At 38.6% G+C, this 24,435-nt stretch overlaps 1 protein-coding gene across 7 annotated transcripts in view; it reads left to right on the top strand.

Annotated features, from left to right (window-relative positions):
• The window catches only part of fmnl2a (formin-like 2a), a 168,025-nt gene that overhangs the window by 37,947 nt on the left and 105,643 nt on the right, over positions 1-24,435 (top strand). For all 7 annotated transcript variants that reach the window (XM_057852649.1, XM_057852650.1, XM_057852654.1 and 4 more), the window contains 2 exons: positions 13,075-13,158; positions 22,890-22,970. In XM_057852649.1, coding sequence (XP_057708632.1) covers positions 13,075-13,158; positions 22,890-22,970 — 165 coding nt within the window. The remainder of the gene's footprint in view (positions 1-13,074; positions 13,159-22,889; positions 22,971-24,435) is intronic.

The raw sequence follows: 24,435 nt of genomic DNA on the forward strand, positions 1-24,435 counted from the left end.
AAAATATCGGGAATGATTGGAATTGAATCGGGACCAAAAAAAAAAGCAATCGGATCGGGAAATATCGGTATCGGCAGATACTCAAACTAAAACGATTGGGATCGGATCGGGAGCAAAAAAACATGATCGGAACAACCTTAATCCACCCAAATCAAGAAAACTAAATTCAAACACTTTCAAAACAAACCATCACAACGCCACTCTAAGCGAATCCTCGAAACAGCAAAATTTTGATTCAAAGCTTTTTTTTTTAATCAACTAACTCGAGTTAATCGATTAATCGTTGCAGCTCTATACAGGATAATCGTAAAGTACTCCATTTATAAATAATAATCACCCGAACAGACCATCATTACCGTCGTCATCCGTGAGGAAGGTGAATGGAATTTCTTTGGAATGCTCTAGTATGGGAGGCGGACGAGGCAACGGAACAAAAACATTGGAACTCTCATATTTGGTCATAAAACATTCCAGTAACAGCTTTGCAAATATAAACCGTACTGTCCCAATGAAGGCGGAGGCTGGATTTAGCTGGGACTGGAGGGGCGCGTGGTTGTTGGTGGAGGCGCGCTAGGGGTTTCTTGGGGATTACAAAGATAATCTGAGAACAGACGGGGGACACCTGTGGCCCCGCAGACCTAAGGATTATAGTGGCACGCTGTGATAATGAACAGAGGACCGCTTGCTTCACGTACCGCGTGCCTTAGTACCACCCTGCTCCTTTCACTCCACTTAAGTTTAAATGCTCAATGACATTATTGGTCTTGTCACTTATTATGGTAGTAAATGATCCTGAATTTGTGCCTTGAGATTGAGCAATTTGAAAACTTTATTACTCTGCTTTGACTTGTTCAGTATTCACAGTATTGTCAAAGGGTTCTTGTTGTGACATGTTAAGTATTGTGAGATGGTGTAATAATATCGGAAATTCTTTGACTAAACTAAGAATACAGGGAAATGATCCTATTAAATGTTCACGGGGGCAACAAAGGACCGAGCAATCGTTATTAAATATTTGTAAAGCAATGATCGAATGTATGTTGTATGTATGTAATTATGTATACTACAAAAGCTCTAAAACGGCGTGGTTTAGGCAGAATAAGAGTGAAGGATGTCTGACATGTGGGCTGTTTTCTTTTAGCTCAGCCAGCTGTGTTGAGAAGGTTGTGCCCTTGCAGACCTCCTGGGAGCTGGTGGGTGGTTGTTGGGATTTTAACCAGCTGCCTATTTTTAGTCATTTTACAACTCTTTAAACTTTTTTTTCTTTTTTAATGAGAGGATTCATGGATACTAATTGGTTGTCTTTGTATCTAAAGTTTTAAAGCCCGAGGCAAGATAAACATAAACTAATATTAGCAGCAACATCTTCTTGTTTAGGGACTAAAAAACCCTCCTCTTTGGAGGGCCTGTTGGGTTGGAACATCTATTATGACCTGCTTTGGTGCCCAGCTGTAGCTTCACCTACAAGCGATAAATCAGCAAACCCTTATTAATGATAGTTGATAGAGCGGGGAATCAAACTACAGTCCAAATAACATGAGGAACTGTACCCTTTTTGCAGCTCTTTCGTGTCAGAATTCTTTTGAATATTGCAAGAATAGTGGCACCAAAGTAGAGCCAGACGGTGAATAAATGAAGACCTGAAAGAGACGGCTTGCAACTTGTTCCACTGCCACAGAAAAGTAACCAAAAGATTGGCCTGTTTCTGTTTCATTTTGAATGTTTAGAGTAAGTTGGTCTGTCACTACCAGTGTTGTTTTTGGCGGCCCTTTTAATTTTGTCTTACTCTTAGCCATTTGGACGATATACTTATTTTTTTTTCTTAATTTTCTTAATCATATTTTAGTCATCTCAAAATTTAATTTCATCTAGTTTTAGTTGACGTTTACTAAAAATGTACTAACTGTATGTAAAAAAATTTTGAGAATTTAAGAGCACGCTCGCCTATAGCACTAGCCTAATGCTAACGCGAATGCTATGCTAATGCTACGAGTTACATTTAGTGTGTGATGATCATTCAGCACAGACCATTTAAGGCTAAAGAAGCATTGCATATTCTCTCTGGCCAATATAAGAAAACAAATCTTATCATATGTGCAAACCTTGAGACTGGAGATGACACTGCACAGGTGAGTATAGGGTGGGGTGCGCAGCACATCACATGAGTGACCCAACTAGACACTGCTACGATGCAGGCTAACTACACATGTGACGGAAACTATTCCGCATTTTCGTCTCGTCAAACAAAAACTGGCATTCGTCTCGTTATGTTTTAGTCTCCAAAAACACGTTTCTAACTCTTTATCGTCTCGTCAGCGTAATGAAAAGGGTTCTTGACAAAATATTTTCGTTGTCGTCATCGTTGACGAAAGCAACACTGCTCACTACCAATTCTTTTTGTAAAAGTCAGTTTGAGGTTGTTGGTAATACAGCTGCTAATGAACACATTTTGTAATAGATTAAATTGATACATATATTTGCATGACTCAGTCACGGGGGTGGGAACCTCTTGTTACCTCACGATACGGTACGCAATACAAAGCTCACGATAACGATGATCTCACGATACGACGATTATCGATACGTTGGTCAGGAAACCATTCTATGATCATCTACAAAACAACTAATAAACAGAAAAACAAGCTATTTTTATCCTTTTGTTGCGAATTGGAATGAGTTTATCACTAGTAGATGTCCAATCCGTTTGAGGTGGGAGGGTGGCAGCGAATAAACAAATGACCAATCCCTCCCACTTCCAACGGATTGGACGTCTATAGCGGTCATTGGCAACCAATGAGTTTAATTAGGACGCATTTCAGTTGGGCTGCAGCTATCGATTATTTTAATAGTCGATTAATCGATGAACTTATTAGTTTGAATAATCGAGTAATGAGATAAGGAACATAAAAAATTAAAATACCTGAGCTGAGCCTTAAATGGTATAAACAATAAATAAATGATGATATAAGTACAAAAACAGAACAATTGGCTAACTTACATAGCGAAGGTCCGCTAGCTTAAATGTGATAAAATGCTTATTTTTTTTTTCTTTTTTTTTTGTTTTTAAAACAATGCTCTTAAGATTTTTTTAAATGCATTAAAAACATTTGCTCAAACAAAAACTTAGCTTATGTTGGTCTTAACAGGGAGCAGCTGGATTCAGCTTAGTTGAGTGAAATGACAATAAAACTAAATGCAAACACTTTCAAAACAAATCATTACAACGCCACTTTAATTAAACGAATACTCAAAGCAGCAAAATTTAATTCGAATATTTTTTTGTAATCGAATTACCCGAGTTAATCAATTAATCGTTGCAGCACTACATTTCAGGCTGTTGATTTTTAGTCACTTCCTGTTGATTTTAGGGCATTTATGGGTCACCTGCGATTTATTTTGGCTTACAGAACAGGAAGTGACCCAGGAATCTCCCCAAATGATTAGGCAATGACTAAGGGTGTAACGGTACATGTATTTGTATTGAACCGTTTCGGTACGTGGTGCTCGGTTCAGAACGGAGGCGTACCGAACGAGTTTCTGACGTAATGTAACCCTTGCTTTTTGAGGCTGTGAGTTGATCGGGTTAGTTTCTTTGTGTAGATTATATTTACTCCGTCTTCTCTACTGTATAATGAGGACCAACACGGTAGGACAGTATAACCCAGAAACGTCAACGGCGCGACAACGTGGCCGCCGCGAGAACGCAGTGAAACGCGGGCTTTGAAGTCAATCAGCCAATGCACACCAGTCGCAGTGCGGCCACGTGTTAAGACGCGTCCCAGAAGCGACTCAACACGACGCACGCGAAAAGGACGGCAGAGTTCATTATTTGACGCGAGACGCGACCCTCCTGCTTCAATACTACTACCAGTAACTAGGATCGGGCTGACCGGAAGTCACTCGTGTAAAAATACGGTGGATCCGGGCGATTTTCAAACTAATATGCAATTGTAACCCACTTTTTGAGTCATCAGATCTCTTGAGTGGTAGATCGGGGCACAGTTCACTTTGTTGATTTACTGCTGTAACCAACACGGCCCTGTGTTCAATACAAAACACTCCTACCACAACAAAACAAGTAGGAACTAATATTCACATAGGAACTAAAATATACAATATAAATGAATACTACATCACATTTGTAAAATATAAACACATAACAAAATAAATAATAGCCCATTTAAATAAAATACATTTAAATGAGCTAAAACACCTGTAATTAAATAATAAGAATAGTACACAGATCCTGCTTACACAGTTACATTTATTAATTTCTGTGTGGCGCTTTAACTTGAGAAAATCCACCAATAAAGCTTTTGAAAACTGTTCATAAGGGGAAAAAAAGATTCATTGAGGCATTTCATTTGTAAAATACATGTTAAAATCTTTGTCATTGGGATTGCTTTTCTCTTTAGCACAGAACTTCTTTTTTCTTCTTTCTTAGAAAGAAAGCTGACCAATACGCGGGGTCTGAAAGGCAAATTGTTGTTGGATTATCTTTAAATACCCGCCACATTTTGAGAAGAATTCTAGCTTTGTATAGGCTAATGTTCCTATTCTTGAAAGCACAAAGGTGTGTAATAAACAACTAGCGCATTTATATTTTGCATTTTGTTTTCTTACTGTACTGAAAATGAACCGAACCGTGACCTCAAAATTGAGGTACGTACCGAACCAAGATTTTTGTGTACCGTTACACCCCTAGCAATGACTGAAATTTAACACAAAGTGACCTGAAAATGCCCTAAAATGAACAAAATGTGACGAATATGTCACTGTTTAGATATTTGGTCACACCCCTTCTCAGTCACTGGTTTGGGTCGTAAGGCATGCATGAAAAAAAAAAATGGAAATAGTTTATCCAAAGCGAAAGCTAATATTGCAAATGTCCTATTTCACATAATCGCAAAGTACTACAGAAAACTGATTAAAAAACACAAAACTTCATGGGTAAAAGTGCATTGTAGCTCCACCTGTTAGCTACTGGAAATCAGGATAGCAACCGTTTCAGAACTCAGGTCAGTTTTACTTAGCCCTTGGGCTTCCAACTAATTATAGTCCACTTAATTACAGTTTCTCTAGATTCTTTGTTTTGTACTACATTCATCTACTGAATAGTGACAATGTGTAATTTGACCAATCTGGGCTATATCAGTTTCACGTCATTCCGCAACCATTAGAACAAATTGTGCTAAAATGTGACCCCTCAAATTTGAAAACATTGCAGTACAGATGTGGGCTGGCTGCAAGTGAAGTCTGTTGGAGTTCCCCCTGTGTCATCTTGATTTTTTATTACTGCGTGCAGGGAGTGTCTCATGCTATGGGTCACTGCTTTCAGTTATGCTTTCTGCACACAGGCAGAGTTATAATTTCAGGCTTTGGTATTAGCAAGATGCAGCTGCTTGTGTATGTTTGTATTAACAGAACTTCCTTAAACTAAATTCACACACTTTGTGTTGTGCTGTTTAGCTTTATTGAGTCTAGCCATCTTTACAGCTGCCAAGTAGATTATGAGCAGCTGCTGTGGGCGACGAGTTATTATGGGATAAGTTACATCCAGCTATAGGACGTAGAACAAAAATGCTTTAAAGTGCATCTGTTACTCGATCGTTTCTGATCTGTCTTTTTTTGGACTGCTGTCAGACCATGTGATATTTTTGGGCTCTATTAGATGCATGGGTTAATGAGTCAAATGTATCATTGTGGTCTGATCTCAGCCCCACCCCCGTCCACGTCACCCCATCCGTTACATTTATTCTTGTGTTATCAGTTGACCTAATGAATTCCTTAACCTCGTAATTTAACCGTGACAGTCAATTTAGTCGTGACGCATGAGGTTATGTCGTCACGTTCCAAAAATGTCACTTTCCACCTAGTTCTACAACTTTGGCCCACAAACCGACATGCCCCATTCGGTGGTTGTGGATTTTAGGTAACCTGAGCTCCAGTGTGTTGAGCGCCTGTCCCAGCTCATTAGCGTTTAGACGACGTGAAGTAGACTGGTACAAGTAATTCTTTGCTTGACTTGGACCTTCACCAAACGACCACAGCTGACTCAAGTGTGCCGAGCACACCTCAGCTAGGTTAAAATTTCCTGAAACCCTTTCTGTGTCCCAGGCCAGTGCATCGCAAAATATAACACAGAAAACCTCCTTACCAAAATTTCAGTTGTCATTCTATTTTAACACACTCAATGCCAGCTACTTTCAGAACACAGTTCCCCATAATCTGAGCCATTTTGGACATTTTGGGGCGACGGTGGCACAGGTGGTTGAGCGGTTGGTTGAGCGAATCGTCTACTGATTGAAGGACCTGTGGTTGAATTCCAGCTCCCATTTGTGGCCATTGTCGTTGTACCCTTGGGCAAGATACAGTGTATCACAAAAGTGAGTACACCCCTCGCATTTCTGCAGATATTTAAGTATATCTTTTCATGGGACAACACTGACAAAATGACACTTTGAAACAATGAAAAGTAGTCTGTGTGCAGCTTATATGATAGGTAATTTATTTTCCACTCAAAATAACTCAAAATATAGCCATTAATGTCTAAACCCCCGGCTTCAAAAGTGAGTACACCCCTTAGAAACTATGTACATCCCTAAATGTCCAAATTGAGTACTGCTTGTCATTTTCCATACGCCGCATTCTACATCAAATTGGTGTGCATGGCTGTCACCCCAGGAGGAAGCCTCTTCGAAGAAGGTACACAAGAAAGCCCTGCAAACAGTTTGCTGAAGACTTGTCAACAAGGCACGTGGATTACTCTGGTGAGATTGCCGGGCTTTCTTGTGTACCGTTTTCAGAAGAGGCTTCCTCCTGGGGTGACAGCACTGCACACCAATTTGATGTAGAGTGCGGCATATGGTCTGAGCACTATCAGGCTGACCCCCGTTTTCAGAAGAGGCTTCCTCCTGGGGTGACAGCCCTGCACACCAATTTGATGTAGAGTGCGGCATATGGTCTGAGCACTTTCAGGCTGACCCCCCACCTCTTAAAGCTCTCCAGCAATGCTGACAGCACTTCTGTAACGAGTCACATGACATTTTGGAGTGAAAAATGACAAGCAGTACTCAATTTGGACTTTTAGGGATGTACGTAGTTTCTAAGGGGTGGACTCACTTTTGTTGCCAGGGGTTTAGATATTAATGGCTATATTTTGAGTTATTTTGAGGGGGAAATAAATTAACTTTTACTTTTTATTTTATTATATACAGACTAATAGGGTTGTTCCGATCATGTTTTTTTGCTCCCGATCCGATCCCGATCGTTTTAGTTTGAGTATCTGCCGATCCCGATAGTTCCCGATCCGATTGCTTTTTTTTGCTCTCAATTCAGTTCCAATCATTCCCGATAATTTTTCCCGATCATATACATTTTGGCAATGCATTAAGAAAAAAATGAAAAAAACGCTGACGAATGTATACATTCAACATACAGTACATAAGAACTGTATTTGTTTATTATGACAATAAATCCTCAAGATGGCATTTACATTATTAACATTCGTTCTGTGAGAGGGATCCACGGATAGAAAGACTTGTAATTCTTAAAGGATAAATGTGACTTTGTATATTGTGACTAAATATTGCCATCTAGTGGTTTTGTTGAGCTTTCAGTAAATTATACTGTAGCCATTTAACTGTTCTGCCCAAATGCATGATGGGAAGTGCAACCATGACTGTGCGTAGTGACACCAATTGATATATCTTTTCTGCGTTGAGAAATAACATATGGTGTTAAGAAAAAGATCAACTACTATCTTTCTTCCCTACATTGCTTCCCACGATATTTTTAATTGTTGAGAGGGGGATTTTAAGGCTTTAGCCAATTAAATGAAGGCTCCAAACACTGCCAATATTCTCTCTACTCATTTTACACTGCCTTTTAGCTCTATTTATAAGTAAAACGGCGCCATTATAGATTGAACGCGACAATGCGTGAGTGGATCGTGCAGCGCATTCGTTAATTGCATTAAATATTTTAACGTGATTAATTTTTTAAAAAATTACCGCCGTTAACGCGATAAATTTGACAGTCCTACTTTAAGCCAAAACTAAAGACTCTGGATGAGTGTAAGACATTTTGTCTGTAACGTGAAATAAAATTAGAAAACGATTTAATTAAAAAAAAAAAAAAAAAAAAAGGCATGTCCGATTTTTTTTGCGGATTCCGATACTTTGAAAATGACGTGATCGGACCCGATCGATTGGGATGCCAATCGATCAGGTCATCTTTACAGACTACTTTTCATTGTGTCAAAGTGTCATTTTGTCAGTGTTGTCCCATGTAAGGATATAGTTAAATATCTGAAGAAATGCCAGGGATGTACTCACTTTTGTGATACACTGTACTTCACCCCACTTACTTGTGCAGAATTACAGGTAGTCCCCGGATTACGAGCAAGTTCCATTCCTACGCTGGCGATGTAACCCTAATTTCCACTTAAATTTGAAGTAAACCTTTAAGTACCCCTAAAATAAAAAATAACTATCGAAAAACATGTCTTATACGTCAACGTACTTTCCTCGCCAAGACATTGGAGCTAAGTCATAGCTAGACAGCAAGCTCAACTGTAATCTTTCCCCTCTTTCTCTCTCACTTGGCTGTGCAACTTCTTCGTAGGTGCAAATTTGCTGTTCTTCGTGTGCGCTAATAGTCTTCTTCGTGTGCACTTACGCTTTAACTCGCGTGTGGAAGTACTACCTGCTCTACGCTTCCTATGCCAAAATAAAAGCATGCGTCACAAAACAAAAGTCAACATTATAATAATATACACATTTCACCAAAAGGCAGAACAGTCATATTGATGAAATAAAGTAAAAGAAAAACATTTCCAAAAGATAATGTGTAGTACAATAAGGTTATTGTTTACGAGACGATATGGCGGACAAGACTCCAGAGACGTAAAGTCGAAATCACGTAAATTGGGTTTGTCATAACCCGGGGACTATATGTAGTGCGAGAACGAGTGGTTAACAGAGGTAGGTAGTAACGCGTTCCATGTACTCCGTTACATTTACTTGACTAACTTTTTGAGAAAATCGTACTCCCAAGAGTAGTTTTACGAAGGTAGACTTTTTACTTTTATTTGAGTATATTTGTGAAGAAAAAAACGTTACACGTACTCCTTTACTTTGGGCTACACAAGAGTTGTTACATTTTTCCTCTTTATTCGACATAATATTTTTTTTTTTTTTGCCGATGCCAAGAGTAGAGACGTGCCTGGTGTATTACCGGGGTAGCGCTGCCGATTTCTCTGATGAGACGTCGCAACAATAATCGTATGTCTCAATTATACCAATCAGACGCAAGCTTGCCTTTTTATCTTCACGCCAGCCTGTTCTATCATGTGTTGTCTTTAAAGCACCGTAAAAAATGAAGTATTTGCCCTCAACATGACTCGAAAGCGCGTATTTTAACTTCTTTCCCAGTTTTTATTTGGCACCGATTGACCACGGAAGAACGGAGATATGATCCTTTTAATTTTTAAATAGTAATTATGAAGGAACTCTTTACTATTCAAACTCGGAACTATTTTCTCCACCAGAGGGCACTCATGCTCTTTGGAGGAATAATGCTTTATTTATGTTTTTTTTTTTTTTTTTTTTTTTTGTCTCATCTGGATTCAATTATTTTTTTGTTTTGTTTTAATTACTTTGGCTCATTTTGGTTATATAATGAGTCATGGCTTATTGTACAGTATCATTATAACAATAGTCCATATAGATAACTTTGTGCTCAGAAAGTTTAAAAAAAATCAAACAAAAATATTTACTTGACTACATTTTTTGGACGACTTCTTTTACTTTTACCTGAGTAATATTGTTTTGAAGTAATGCTACTCTTACTTCAGTAAAATATTTGGCTACTCTACCTCTGGTGGTTGATGGTGGTCGGAAGGGCCGATGCCGCATATTGGCTGCCTCGCTTCTCTCAGACTGCCTCAGAGCAGCTGTGGCTACACTAGTGGCTTAGGACCATCAATTGCGGAGTGAAAAAAATAATGCAATGTAAAGCGTCTTTGAGTGTCCAAAAAAGTGCTATATATTAGTAAATCCCATGGCATTATTAGGGCTGTCAATTTTATCGTGTTAACGGACGGTAATTATTTTTTTTAAAATTAATCACGTTAAAATATTTGACGCAGTTAACGCATGCGCGGCACGACCCACTCACGCATTGCCGCAAACAACCTATAGTGGTGCTGTTTTACTTATATACAGAGCTAAGAGGCAGTTTCAGGTGAGTAGAGTAGATTCAAACAGTCGGTGGAGCCGTGCCCACAACAACTAGAAATATTTTGGGAAGCGACGTGGGGAACAATGACAGGAGTTGATGTTTTTCTTAACACCCTGTATTGTTCCCAACGCAAAGACGATATATGAATTGCTCCCACCACACACAATCATGGTTGCACCACTTCCCATCATGCATTTGGGCAGAACAGTTAAATCGCTACAGTATCATTTACTGAAAGTTCAACAAATACACTAGATGGCAATATATAGTCACAATATAATAACTCACATTTATCCTCTAAGAATTACAAGTCTTTCTATCCGTGGATCCCTCTCACAAAGAATGTTAATAATGTTAGTGCCATCTTGTGGATTTGTTGATATAATAAACAAATACAGTACTTATGTACTATATGTTGAATGTATATATCTGTCTTGTCTTATCTCTCCATTTCAACAATAATTTACAGAAAAATATAGCATATTTTAGAGATGGTTTGAATTGCGATTAATTACGATTAATTAATTTTTAAGCTGTGATTAATTCGATTAAAAATTTTAACCGTTTGACAGCCCTAATTATTATGATTATTATTATTATTTTGATGTATCTTTAAGAACCCGAAGAATATTGTGTCCCCCTCGAAATGAAAACCAACCTATCAACCTCTTGTTTTTAGCTTGTACTGTTCTTGTGTACATAACATTTCCCATTAACTTTATTAACTGAATGCACTTTGATGATACCCAAACATGCGTTGTTCAAATTTGATTGGCCGAAAGTTGTCTAGCTTCAAAATTCAGGCATTTCTGTCCCTAAAAGTTGACATCACAAGCTAAGATTTGCCTCTTAATCTTTATCGTTTACTCAAAAATCAATGCTTATCTTGAATCCAAACCGTGATGCCATCTTCAGGGATCTGTTACTCACTGCGTACTCATTGAAAACCGTGTTTGATGCAACATTGGCAGTTAAGGATTGCATTCCAGTAACGAATATAAACATCCGTTGGATTGAATAAGATGAAAGGTTACGGGAAAGGAAACTGGAACTAGGTAGTTTTCCGGCTTCTCCCCCTAATTCCCAGCATTGAGTCTGGCAATCTGTAGCATCTGTTGAATACTAATCAAATTTGTTGGTCATTCCTGCTGGGGAAATTGGGGGTGCACTGAAACCTGTCTTTGTACTGAATATAACTACCATTTTCAAACCAGCCTTGTCAAGCAAGTTTAGTTGTATGAATCAGTTCTTTGCTAGAGCGATGTTCTTACTAGTTGACAGAAGCACACAAGAATTTTTACAATTTAGCAGTTGTCCAATTGTGAGGTCCAACTGTGCTTTTTCATCTTTGAATTTTAAATTAATTGGCCATGTAGTCCAGACAAAAGCTGAGAGGAAACAAAGTTCACCAACAGGACCAGAAAAAAAAAAAAAAAAACGTGGTTTGGCTGCAGCCTAATTTGTTAAGTAACAAACGCTAAACATAATCCAGAAAGTACAAGAGATTTGTAGACTGTCAATTTTATTGCTGCAATGATCAATCGATTAACTCCAGTAATTCAATGAAAACATTTTCTGATTTGAATTAAATTTTGCTGCTTCGAGTATTTGTTTATTTAAAGTGGGGTTGTAATGGTTTGTTTTGAAAGTGTTTGCATTTAGTCTGATGAATTTGGGTGGATACACTGCTCTCTGGTGGCAACAGTGAATATGAATTGACTAATTTCACATGGTTGAATCCAGCTGCTCCCTGTTAAGACCAACATAAGCTAAGTTTTTGTTTGAGCTAATGTATTTTAATGCATTTGTAATTTAGTTTATCAGTATATTTAGCTGTTTTTATGGGAATATGTGTTTGAACCTTTTGTTTTGCATTGCAAAAAAACCCATAGCATTTTATAGCATTTAAGCTAGCGGACTTTTGCTATGTAAGTCAGCCATTTGTTCTTTTGTTGTATTTAGATCCTCATTTATTTATTTTTTTATACCATTTGAGGCTCAGGTATTTTAATTTTTTATGCTCCTTGTGCCATGAATGAATGTTCCTTATCCGATTACTTATACAATTAGTTCATCGATTAACTGATTACTACAATAATCGATAGCTGCAGCCCTAGTCCATTTGGGAGACTGTCATACGTAGGCCTCAAAGTACTTTCTACCCAAATTGTAAAGGTGGCTGGATATAAAGCAGATGTTGAAAAAGGAAGTTCAATGAAGCAAGTATTTGTGTGAAAACTTTTGAATGAGATTTGACCTTATTTTTCAGACAGAGATTTATGACAACACATGGATTAGATTAGTCATTCCACATTCACAAAATCCTTGGAATCATAAAATTGAAATTCCATATAAACCACTATCAGGAGAAAGTTCAGAATAGTTTATATGGACGTTATCAGCTTGTTTGCCATGGTCCTAGAGCTTATACACATTAGTTGGAGCTCCTTGGAAAAGCAGAAATCTCATTTCGTCTGAGGTGTTGAGCGCCTTTATAGCGCTTCATGTCTTTTGACATTTCCTCATTAGCAGGTTTTCTTTTTGCAGTAAAAATAGTCCTGAAGAACTTCATTTTATGACACCTCTACATTTCTGCTACTTTATAGATTTATTTGTAACTGGTGGCAATAAGCTTGTTGGCACTGCTACACAGTCAAATTATATTCAGTAATATATTCTGCTCATACAAAGATAATAAAGCTCAAGTTAACTTTTCTCTGTGTGTGTGGCTTCATTTTCAATCTGGCTCCTCAGCCGTCGATGGCGGCCCTGTGATGTGATGATATTTCATCACTCACAGCCAATTAACTGTGACATTTTTCTCTCCATCAGAACTCGATGAATCTCCCTCCCGACAAAGCTCGCCTGTTGCGGCAGTACGACAATGAGAAGAAGTGGGAGCTCATCTGCGATCAGGTCTGTCACACAAAGTGATGTAAACTCTTACACATGGGTGTCATATTATTGCTCACATAGGAGTTTACACAAAATATTCTGCCTTCACTAAGATAATAAAGTTAGAGTTATGGAGGAAGGATTGACTTTCTCTTCTAGAAAGCATTTTTTGAGCTGATAGGATTAAGTAGGTGCATTTGACTATGATCTAAGAGGCAAAATAATTCTCTTCTTTAGCCTGATTTGTTGTGATCCAAAATTGTGGGCGCAAAGTTGTATTTTCACTCACTACAAGTGTATAAATACTAGTAGTTGTCCCGCTGTATTTTAAGAGGTGTTTAAGGGCTCAAAGTAGTGCTGGGCGATATGGCCTTATATATTTACAGTGGTATGAAAAAGTATCTGAACCTTTTGGAATTTTTTACATTTCTGCATAAAATCACCATCAAATGTGATCTGATCTTTGTCAAAATCACACAGATGAAAAAACAGTGTCTGCTTTACCTAAAACCACCCAAACATTTATAGGTTTTCATGTTGTAATAAGGATACTTAGTATGCAAACAATGACAGAAGGGGGGAAATAAGCAAGGTAACCATAGGTAACCATCACATTCTGTATTTTGTGCCCCCCCACCACCACCGTTTGTCAGCAATAACTTTAACCAGATGCTTCCTGTCTGGCACATCGTCAGGACTAATCTTGGCCCATTCTTTTCTTCAAAACTGCCGTAGTTCAGTCAGATTCCTGGGATGTCCGGCATGAATCGCTGTCATGGCAGAGCATCTCAATGAAGTCTGGACTTTGACTTGGCCGCTCCAGAACGTGCATTTTGTTCTTCTGAAACCATTCTGAAGTTGATTTACTACTTAATGGATCATTGGCTCGTTGTAGCATCCATCCTCTTTTTACCTTCAGCTGTCCAACAGAGGGCCTCAGGTTTTCCTGCAAATGATCCTGATGAGTAGAAAGAATCAATAATAAATCAATAAATTATTTAATAATTGCAGAGGTATCTGATTGGTATTTAGTATCGGCACATCCACAGGAGACTCAACACGAATCTGGGTGCAAGAATACATGAAAGTTTCTCAACTTTTGAATTCATTCTTCCATGAATATTTGCAAGTTGTTCAGGCCCTCAGGCAGCAAAACAGCCCCAAATCATGATGCTGCCTCCACCATGCTCCACTGTGGGGATGAGGTGTTGATGTTGTTGAGCTGTTCTATTTTCCCCCCACACATGACGTTGTGTGTTATTCCCAAACAATTCAACTGTGGTTTCATCAGTCCACAAAATATTTTGCCAAAACTTCTGTGGCGTGTCCAAGTTCCTTTTTACGAACATTAAACGAGCAACAGTGTTTTTTTTAGATAGCAGTGGCTTCCTCCGTGGAATTCTCCCATAAACACGATTCTTATTTTACATATAGTTGATGTTTGCACAGAGATATTGGACTGCGCCAGTGATTTCTGTAAGTCTATAGCAGACACTCTTGGGTTCTTTTTTTACCTCTGCGTATTCTGCGCTGAACTCTTGTGTCATCTTTGGTGGACAGCCACTCCTTGGGAGAGAAGTAACAGTGCCAAACTCTCTACATTTCTAGCCAACTTCTCTGACTGTCAATTGATGAACATCCAGACTTTTAGAGATGGGTTTGTATCCTATCCCAGCTTTATACAAATCAACAATCCTTGATTGCAGGTCTTCAGACAACTCTTTTGACCGAGCCATGATGCACATCAGACAATGCTTCTTATCAAGACAGTTCTTACCATGTGTATGTTTTATAGTAGGCAGGGCAGCTTTAAACCACTCATCAGTGATTGGGCACACCCAACTTAATTTGTTTGGTAAAAAATTGTTTCAATTGCTCGTTAAGTCTCCTTAAGCAGAGGGTTCACTTCCTTATTTTTTCCCTCTTCTGTCATTGTTTGCATGCTATTCTCATTAAAATATGAAAACCTATAAATGTTTGGGTGGTTTTAGTTAAAGCAGACACTGTTTTCACATCAGTGTGATTTTGACAAAGATCAGCTCACATTTGATGGTGATTTTATGCAGAAATTTGAGAAATTCCCAAAGGTTCAGATACTTTTTCATACCACGGTATCATGGTAAATTGAGTAGATTTACCTTGATAACGATAAATTCGCCCAAGCGGACTGTTGTAATCTGAATCTAGGAATGAAATACAAATTGACCGTTTTTCGTTGATTTATTTACCAGCTTTAAATTTAACATATCAATATGGCCACTGTGCAAAAATGCCATTGTAACACAAATGACTTACAGCAAAAAGGGCTTGAAAAGTACACTTCAAACAGAGGACCGAGTATCAGACAACTTATTGTTAATGGCTGCTGTGACATGATTACTCAACACAAGTGTTTACTTCAAGGTTTCAAGGTTTTTTTTTTTCATAGCATTTTCTAAAATATACGCACGCACACACACACCTTAAGCTGTACTGCTCTAACTCTTATGCCAATGAAAAATTAAAGATTTTTTGATGGGTGTACTGACACAGAAAAAAGCAAGCATGTGGCCATTAAATGGTCATGTTATAGTCTACACTTTTGGGCTATAATTTTTTGTTGTCCCATCATAAAAGCTATCAGAGAAATCACGCACAGATAGACAAAATAACGCAACATACTGATTGCTAGATGCAGTCTGTGCCCAATCCACAAAGTTCAGCCCCTTTGACAAGGTTAGAGTCGCTGTCACAGGTGGTGATGGCAACCTCATGCTTCTCGAATCCAAAATTTTTCCAGACATTCGACGTCAAGTTCTTTCTTGGCACCAACATCACACTATGAGTGTCGACTAATGCTATACTCGAAAGGCCTTTGGCCTGGCTACTAGTAGCCCTTTCACTATTATCCGCCTCCATCATGTTCACTTGCAGTGTTGTTAATAACGGCGTTAGAATATAAGAGCGTTACTAACGGCGTTATTTTCCTCTGTAGCGAGTAATCCAATTAATTACTTTTCTCATCTTGGCAACGCTATTACCGATACTGAGGCAGGAAAGGCGTGCATTACTATGCGTTACGATGTTGGATGACTGAGACGGACTCAAGGAGATGTGAAAGCAGAGCAAGAGTGGGGAAGAGGCAAGGGAGTGTGACGCCGTTGCAAATGCAATGCTACTATGCTTAGTGGCTCCAATAATACCTTACTGTAGCCGATAGCCTACAAACTACGCCCACGTGATGCTTCGGTAGATATCACATATAGATGCAAATGACAGACACAGCGGCATTAGCAACATGTATAATAAAGAACTAGATGCGTTAGTAAACATCCGCCGTCTTAAAGCAGTAGACTTCTCAGGAAAGCTCTGTTGTAGAGAACCTTCCTCGCGAACCTAAGTAACTTTTTATCTAAAATGCTCCTAAATCGGCAAAACCTAACTTAAATCTATCTTTAAATGATGAAACAGTTTTAAAACTTATACGTCGAAAATAGCCAGAAGGGAACAAATGCAATAACGGGAGCAATTTTAACAACTTTAACAGTGGATTCACAACATTATATGACTTCCACACATAGCAAAGGTTACTATGTCGTCGTTGCAATATCTGCAATACCCCTGTGCTTAGTTAAGTTTAGGATAAAGAATTGGGCTAGGGCCAATTGTCCCAAAAACCCTTCAAACTTCACATTGTTTGACCTGTTTTTTTTTAAAAAAAAAAAATGAAAATATCACCAGTTACTTTGCCAACTAACTAATTACTCTTACATTCAGGTAACTGAGTTACTAACGCAATTACTTTTTGGGAGAAGTAATTTGTGACTGTAATTGATTACTTCTTTAAAGTAAGATTAACAACACTGTTCACTTGTAGCGTTAGCCGCTAGCGTTAGCATACTGGGCTTCTGTTTGTTTGATTTCCTGATAGCTACGTGACTTCAAACGTAAGCACACTGGCTGCTTTCTATTCGGGGAACGAGCATAGCCGAACAGCACATTGTCAAAGCGGGCTGAAAAGACTTAATTTTTGTGTTTCATAAAAAACAAAACAAAAAAAAAAACGAATTTACCGACATGGTCAAAATTACATCGGTCATCGTGAACCATCTCGGTAACGATAAATTTTTGGTAAATCCCCCTCAAAGTTCGAGCAAGGGCCCTAAATTATTTGCTTGCCTGTTGCAACATTTGGTCTCGTGCACCCAAATTTTTGCTACACCAAGGCAAATGCTGCATTGATTCAAACACTTGTTTTTACGTAATTCGGGAGTGCTGAATCCAAATCAGACCTTAGTTTTCTTTGCAAATGAAGAGTTATCCCTTGTTGTGGCTTATGGCAGAACGGGATTCTGTTTTTCTAAAAATGACGTGATTGGGCCTGATTTTCGACCACGTGATAGGATCAGGGACACCCTTAGTATCTGGCATTTTAAAAATGCGGAAAACTTTTCCTCACTATCCTTATATAAGGATTTTGGCGGCCCATTAGTCGATCATCTTCCACATATGTTTATCATGCAAACCATTGGTATATCAGTCCTTTAGTCATTCTCCGTGTTGACACACTAGCCTGGCATCAAGTGGCTTAAGGGGCTCAGCGGGGTGTTCGCATCACTTAGCCAGTTAAATAGCCTGGCCTGATATTTACGTTGTGTGGAAAATAACATGGGGAGCACAGTGTGCACTCAGTTGTGTTCTTGACGCTCGACTCATCCCGCAGCCGCAGTTTTTTTTTCTGCCTCTGTGAGCAGTGGAGAAAATGGGATAAGAGATGAGGACCACCACCCACCCCGTGTGTATAGATACCCACTGACCCTGAAGGGAACAGTGTCACAGAGTCCACTGGGCGGCTGTGAAGCGGTCAGAGATCCTTATTTTCTTAACTACTGTTACAGTCAGACGTGAGGCCAACGAAGAATTTATTTTCACTATCTGAAATGCAGTTTTCTAAAATAATTACATTAATATTCATAAAAAAGCCATTAACCCAATTTCAAACCTGAAATCCAGACTGTCCCATGCACTTACAATGCAGTAAAAAAGTGTACACACTCCTGTTTAAAAGCCATTGTTTTGTTCTTTTTTGTTTGACAAGTAATGTGGCCCATGACCTGACAACCATAATGTTAGTGACAATTATATTTATGTATCATAAGAACCTGTCATTCTGAGAACGATGTCTAAGAATGACTTTTTATAACTGCGATAAGCACTCCTAAAATGACAGTAAAGCTGTTTGTCAAAAAATATGCCCAGGTTTATGGCTAGTCTAGTCTTACTACTTTGACCGCATATCACTCTTAAGTACTTTCTTATGTCATATCTACGAGGGGTCTTTTTATAGTTACCATAGCAACGCTGCCCGAGGGAGGCTAGGGAATGGAGATGGCAGGTACAACACACCAAAAAAAACAGACTCAACAGACTCACTACAGGCCATAAATATTAACACTTTCAAGATGAAATAATGATATGCCAAGGTTAAAATGTATACTCCCTGAAGAGTGATCATTTGAGTGACCTCGTCTTGATTTTCTTTTTTTGACTGTTGTTTTCAACTCATATATTTTATTTACATCACTTATTAAATACATGCGGGATTTTTAAAAAAAACAAACATGACTAAGCATAACATTACAAAGCATTACCTGCTTAAGTCTGCTTGCCTCGATTCAAATTTTCATGATCATTCTCCAAAGCACTATTGATATTTCAAATATCAACGAATGCTGGAAGGGAATTTTTGGAACAGCAAAGTAGAGCAAAAGTACAAATAGTGGTAATAATCCCCCGTTGATCTGAATTAGCTCTAATCTTTTTCTATTTGCAGTGTCCCCCTGAATTTGGAGCGGTGGCTTAACCTTGTCCAGCTTATCTACTTGTTGGAGGGCCTTGGTGCATGACCGTGATTCTAGCTAGACCAGTATTGTCATTGGGGCTACAGCTGTTGAATATTTTAGTAATCGAGTATTCTGCTGAAAATTCCATCGATTAATCGAGTAATCGGATAAAACATATTTCTTAGGTAAAGAAAAATTACATTGGGGCAAATAAGTATTTAATCAACCACTAATTGTGCAAGTTCTCCCACTTGAAAATATTAGAGAGGCCTGTAAGTGTCAACATGGGTAAACCTTAACCATGTGAGACAGAATGTGGGAAAAAAAACAGAAAATCACGTTGTTTGATTTTTAAAGAATGTATTTGCAAATCATGGTGGAAAATAAGTATTTGGTCAATAACAAAAGTTAATCTCAATTCTTTGTTATGTACACTATGTTGGCAATAATGGAGGCCAAATTTTTTCCGTAACTCTTTACAAGCTTTTCACACACTTTTGCTGGTATTTTGGCCCATTCCTCCATGCAGATCTCCTTTAGAGCAGTGATGTTTTGGGACTGTTGTTGGGCAACACGGACTTTCAACTCCCTCCACAGATTTTCTATGGGGTTGGGATCTGGAGACTGGCTAGGCCACTCCAGGACCTTGAAATGCTTCTTACGAAGCCACTCCTTTGTTGCCCTGGCTGTGTGTTTGGGATACTTGTCATGCTGAAAGACCAAATCACGTCTCATCTTCAATGCCCTTGCTGATGGCAGGAGATTTTCACTCAAAATCTCTCGATACATGGCCCCATTCATTCTTTCCTTTACACAGATCAGTCGTCCTGGTCCCTTTGCAGAAAAACAGCCCCAAAGCATGACGTTTCCACCCCCATGCTTCACAGTGGGTATGGTGTTCTTCGGATGCAATTCAGTATTCTTTCTCCTCCAAACTTGAGAACCTGTGTTTCTACCCAAAAGTTCTATTTTGGTTTCATCTAACCATAACACATTCTCCCAGTCCTCTTCTGGATCATCCAAATGCTCTCTAGCGAACCGCAGATGGGCCTGGATGTGTACTGGCTTCAGCAGGGGGAAACGTCTGGCAGTGCAGGATTTGAGTCCCTGGTGGCGCATCGTGTTACTGATAGTACCCTTTGTTACTGTGGTCCCAGCTCTCTGTAGGTCATTCACTAGGTCCCCCCGTGTGGTTCTGGGATTTTTGCTCACCGTTCTTGTTATCATTTTGACGCCACGGGGTGAGATCTAGGCCAAGATCGAGGGAGATTATCAGTGGTCTTGTATGTCTTCCATTTTCTAATAATTGCTCCCACAGTTGATTTCTTTACACCAAGCATTTGACCTATTGCAGATTCAGTCTTTCCAGCCTGGTGCAGTTCTACAATTTCGTTGACAGCCAGAAATCTTGCTTGTTTGTAGGTGACCAAATACTTATTTTCCACTCTCTAATTTGGTAATAAATACTTTAAAAATCAAACAATGTGATTTTCTGTTTTTTCCCCCACATTCTGTCTCTCATGGTTGAGGTTTACCCAAGTTGACAAATACAGGCCTCTCTAATATTTTCAGGAGAACTTGCACAATTGGTGGTTGACTAAAGACTTATTTGCCCCACTGTATACATATACAGGAGAAAACAAGACATTTCACCTAATATTGAACCATTTTTAGACAATCTATTTTAGATGTACATTGTTGCAAACAGCCAACAATTGCATCCCAGATGTAGACATGTGCCATTTACCGGTTTCAAGGTATACCGTGGTATGAAAACGTCACGGTTTCAAAACCGCAAAAATTTTCCGTCATACAATCCCTATGTTTTAGCTATTTTTAATGTTCCAAAAATGCAGGGAGAAATCCCTCGCTTGCAGCTGCAAGGCTCAACTCTCCCCCACCAGTTGTTGCTCAGTGTCAGTAAGTCAGCTGTGCTACACGATGGCTGGGGGAGGTGAAACTCCTGACCTTTTTCCCCTATCGAAGAAAATGAAATCGCTGGAATGGGAATACTTTGGATACAGAAAAGTTAGACGGCTGCAGCTTAGAGGAGGAGGGCCAATACCTCCAATATGATTTCGCATTTATACAAAATTAAAGTTTAGTAAATGCTGTCATGAATGTTCCCTACCAGCTACAATACTATATTAAATAAAAATCCTAATCAATGGAAAAAAGTTAAAAAAAAAAAAACCAAAAAAAAAAACATATCTCAAAGTAACTCATTTTAGAGCTGCAATTGCAATACCGTGAAACTGTGATATTTTTGCTTGAGGTTATCATGCCGTCAGAAGTTCATACCGGCACATACCTACAAGATATGACTGGCAAAAAACAAACAAAAAAACAACAAATTCACTGCTTTCACTCAAAAAAAACTTTACAACAATAAAAAAAATTTTAAAAAATTGATTAAAAAAAAAAAAATCTTATTTCTTACCTAAAATGTCATTTCGTTTGATAACACACATCTAAAGTTAAGTGTTTTCCCCAAGTGTTTCAATTGAATTTCCATTTGTGTTAAGCTATTTTTAAGTTTTAGCTAAGTTTTAAGTTAGTCTTAAGTTGTAAGTCCTGATACGATTTTGAGTTTTTGCTGTATTCAAAATAAATGTATGATACCTGCTGTATTGGAGCAAATTAAGCGCCAGTGCTACTTGGTGTTTTTTCCATCAATGACAACCAAGCTAAAATTGACAGTTAGCTTTATTATGTTTTTATCTTCCATGCTCATCACTCTACAGCGCTGTGTTTTTACAGAGTAAATGAAGCCTCTATGAAAGACACGTTAGCAAGCATCGACAATAGTCATAATCAATAGGAACCTAGCCCTCCGCAGTGCTAATGTTATGTTAGCAAGGTACAGTAATGTTAATCTTATTTATTAGCACTACGTTAACTTAATTTTACCTTGTCCTGAGTATCGCTCCGCCGCTCTTGGAGTAAACTGGGTGCCTTCGGTGGAGTAGGGGCAAGGTGGGCGGGTCGCGAGTTGGCTCTAGGCCCGGGTTTCGGGGGCGGTCATCGGTAGCGGAGTCCAGCCCAGGGGTGCGGAGCGTCGTCGGGGTCGCTGGTAGCCAGGGCCGGGTGGGGGTAGTGTTATGCAAGCGCTGTCTTACAGTGAATACATGAACTAGTGGTCGCCTGGGTCTCCAGCTTGAAATGCTCCAACCCTCTTGACATTTTCTTACTTTTTCTTGGTGCATTTCTCTTCGCTTTCATGCGTGGTTTAAATCAAATGTATCCGCTGCCTCTCTCCTTTTCCTGTACGCACGTGACTTCAACTTCTTTGTGCCGCATTAAAAATAGTCCGGGCAAAACGTCACGCTTAGAGCTGGCAAAATTAAACGATTCCTCGAGGGAGAGAAAATTCCTCGATCAATTTTTAAAATCGATTACTCGAATTATTTGAGTAATCGTTTCAGCTCTAATTGTCATTACATGACATTCTTGAAGGCAGTGTTGGCGCTTAGGTTGTGTTTTATTATAATGTGCAATGTCAGCCATTTTTACAATGTCCTGGACAAGATATTTCGTAGCTTCAGCTGTCTGATATATGGCATTCTTGTGCTGGCTCTGAGGAAATGGGAAAAACATGATCTGGTCTGATCTTAAGTGCCAACAGACAGTTACGGTTGCAGTTACAAATGCTTGGGAGAGTCATTTCGAGCGTGGATTTTTTTTCTGGCCTGGGCCGGGGAAGGAAATATTAGCCTGAGAACCCTAGTTACGCAATCGAAGCCTGCGATTTTCCAAGGAAAACTGTATCACTCATTAATCAACACGACAAGTTTTGCGTAGTTAAATCTTGTGTCCTTGGCTTCAACAACAACAACATATTTATTATACGTTGTCCTTCAACTTGCATGAGAGAGGTTTCTGATTAAAAGAAACAAACAAAAACTTTCTTTTGCTTTCTCTTTTTGACAGGAGCGCTTCCAAGTGAAAAACCCCCCTCACACATACATCCAAAAGCTGAGGAGTTATCTTGACCCGGCAGTTACAAGAAAGGTGAGACACGTGTTTTACCTATGCCTATGCCCAGTCCCACTGACACAGCTTTACCTTCCCCTTTCTCACACGCCTATCTCTTGTCCAGGATGTTCCCTACAGCTGAGCAAAGATAAAACACAAAGCTCCTTGTTGAGGCGCCTTGGGAACTTTTCTGATACAAAACAATTTATGCTGTTTCTCAGGGTGAAGCAAAGCTAGTTTATCCAAACCACCCACACTTGAGTGTTTCATAACTGATTGGTAGGAGCTTCTTAACTCTTGCTGATTTCCCATTTTGGGCTGTACACTGTACATTAGGGGTCCCCAAAGTACAGCCCGCGGGCCGGATACGGCCCGCCTCCACATTTGGTCTGGCCCCCTGAACATTTTCTTTCTTTTATTTATTATTTTTTTTCAATAGTGTTAATTATTTCCTGGCTTTTTTCTGTGAAGAACCCAGAGAGGGTTATTTGGTTATTATCTATTTAATTAATAGTGTTATTATTATATTATATTATATTATATTATATTATATTATATTATATTATATTATATTATATTATATTATATTATTTTTAGGGCTGTCAAACGATTAAAATTTTTAATCGAGTTAATTACAGCTTAAAAATTAATTAATCAGAATTAATCGCATTTAATCGCAATTCAAACCATCTATAAAATATGCCATATTTTTCTGTAAATTATTGTTGGAATGGAACGATAAGACACAAGATGGATATATACATTCAACATACGGTACATAAGGACTGTATTTGTTTATTATAACAATAAAGCAACAAGATGGCATTAACATTATTAACATTTTGTTAAAGCGATCTATGGATAGGAAGGCTTGTAGTTCTTAAAAGAAAAATGTTAGTACAAGTTATAGAAATTTTATATTAAAACCCCTCTTAATGTTTTCGTTTTAATAAAAGTTGTAAAATTTTCAATGAAAAAATAAACTAATAGCCCGCCATTGTTGATGTCAATAATTACTTACACAATGCTCATTGGTGCTAAAGCCTATAAAATCAGTCGCACCCAAGCGCCAGCAGAGGGCGGCAAAACTCCATAAAACACAATTAACAAGTGAGCGTTTCACTGTACCGTCATTTAAATGTGTCTGAGCGGGGCATCTGCATTAATTGCGTCAAATATTTTAACGTGATTAATTTTTAAAAATTAACGCCCGCTAACGCGATAATTTTGACAGCCCTAATTATTTTATATTATTATTATATTATTTTTTATTTTATTTTATTTACTTTTGTTCCGTGAAGAATCCAGAAAAGGTTATTTGAGTGTGGCTTTCTGAAAAACAATATATTTTTTTCATTTAGGCACTCGTGCAATTGTCACACTTTTTCTGTTACAAACTGACCCGGCCCCTCATCAGAGAAGGGAAAAGTTATGTGGCCCTCACAGAAAAAAGTTTGGTGACCCCTGCTGTACATGGATACAAGCGCAATAGACCTGGTTT

This window comes from Corythoichthys intestinalis, chromosome 12 (assembly GCF_030265065.1).
Source record: "Corythoichthys intestinalis isolate RoL2023-P3 chromosome 12, ASM3026506v1, whole genome shotgun sequence".
Lineage (NCBI taxonomy): Eukaryota > Metazoa > Chordata > Actinopteri > Syngnathiformes > Syngnathidae > Corythoichthys > Corythoichthys intestinalis.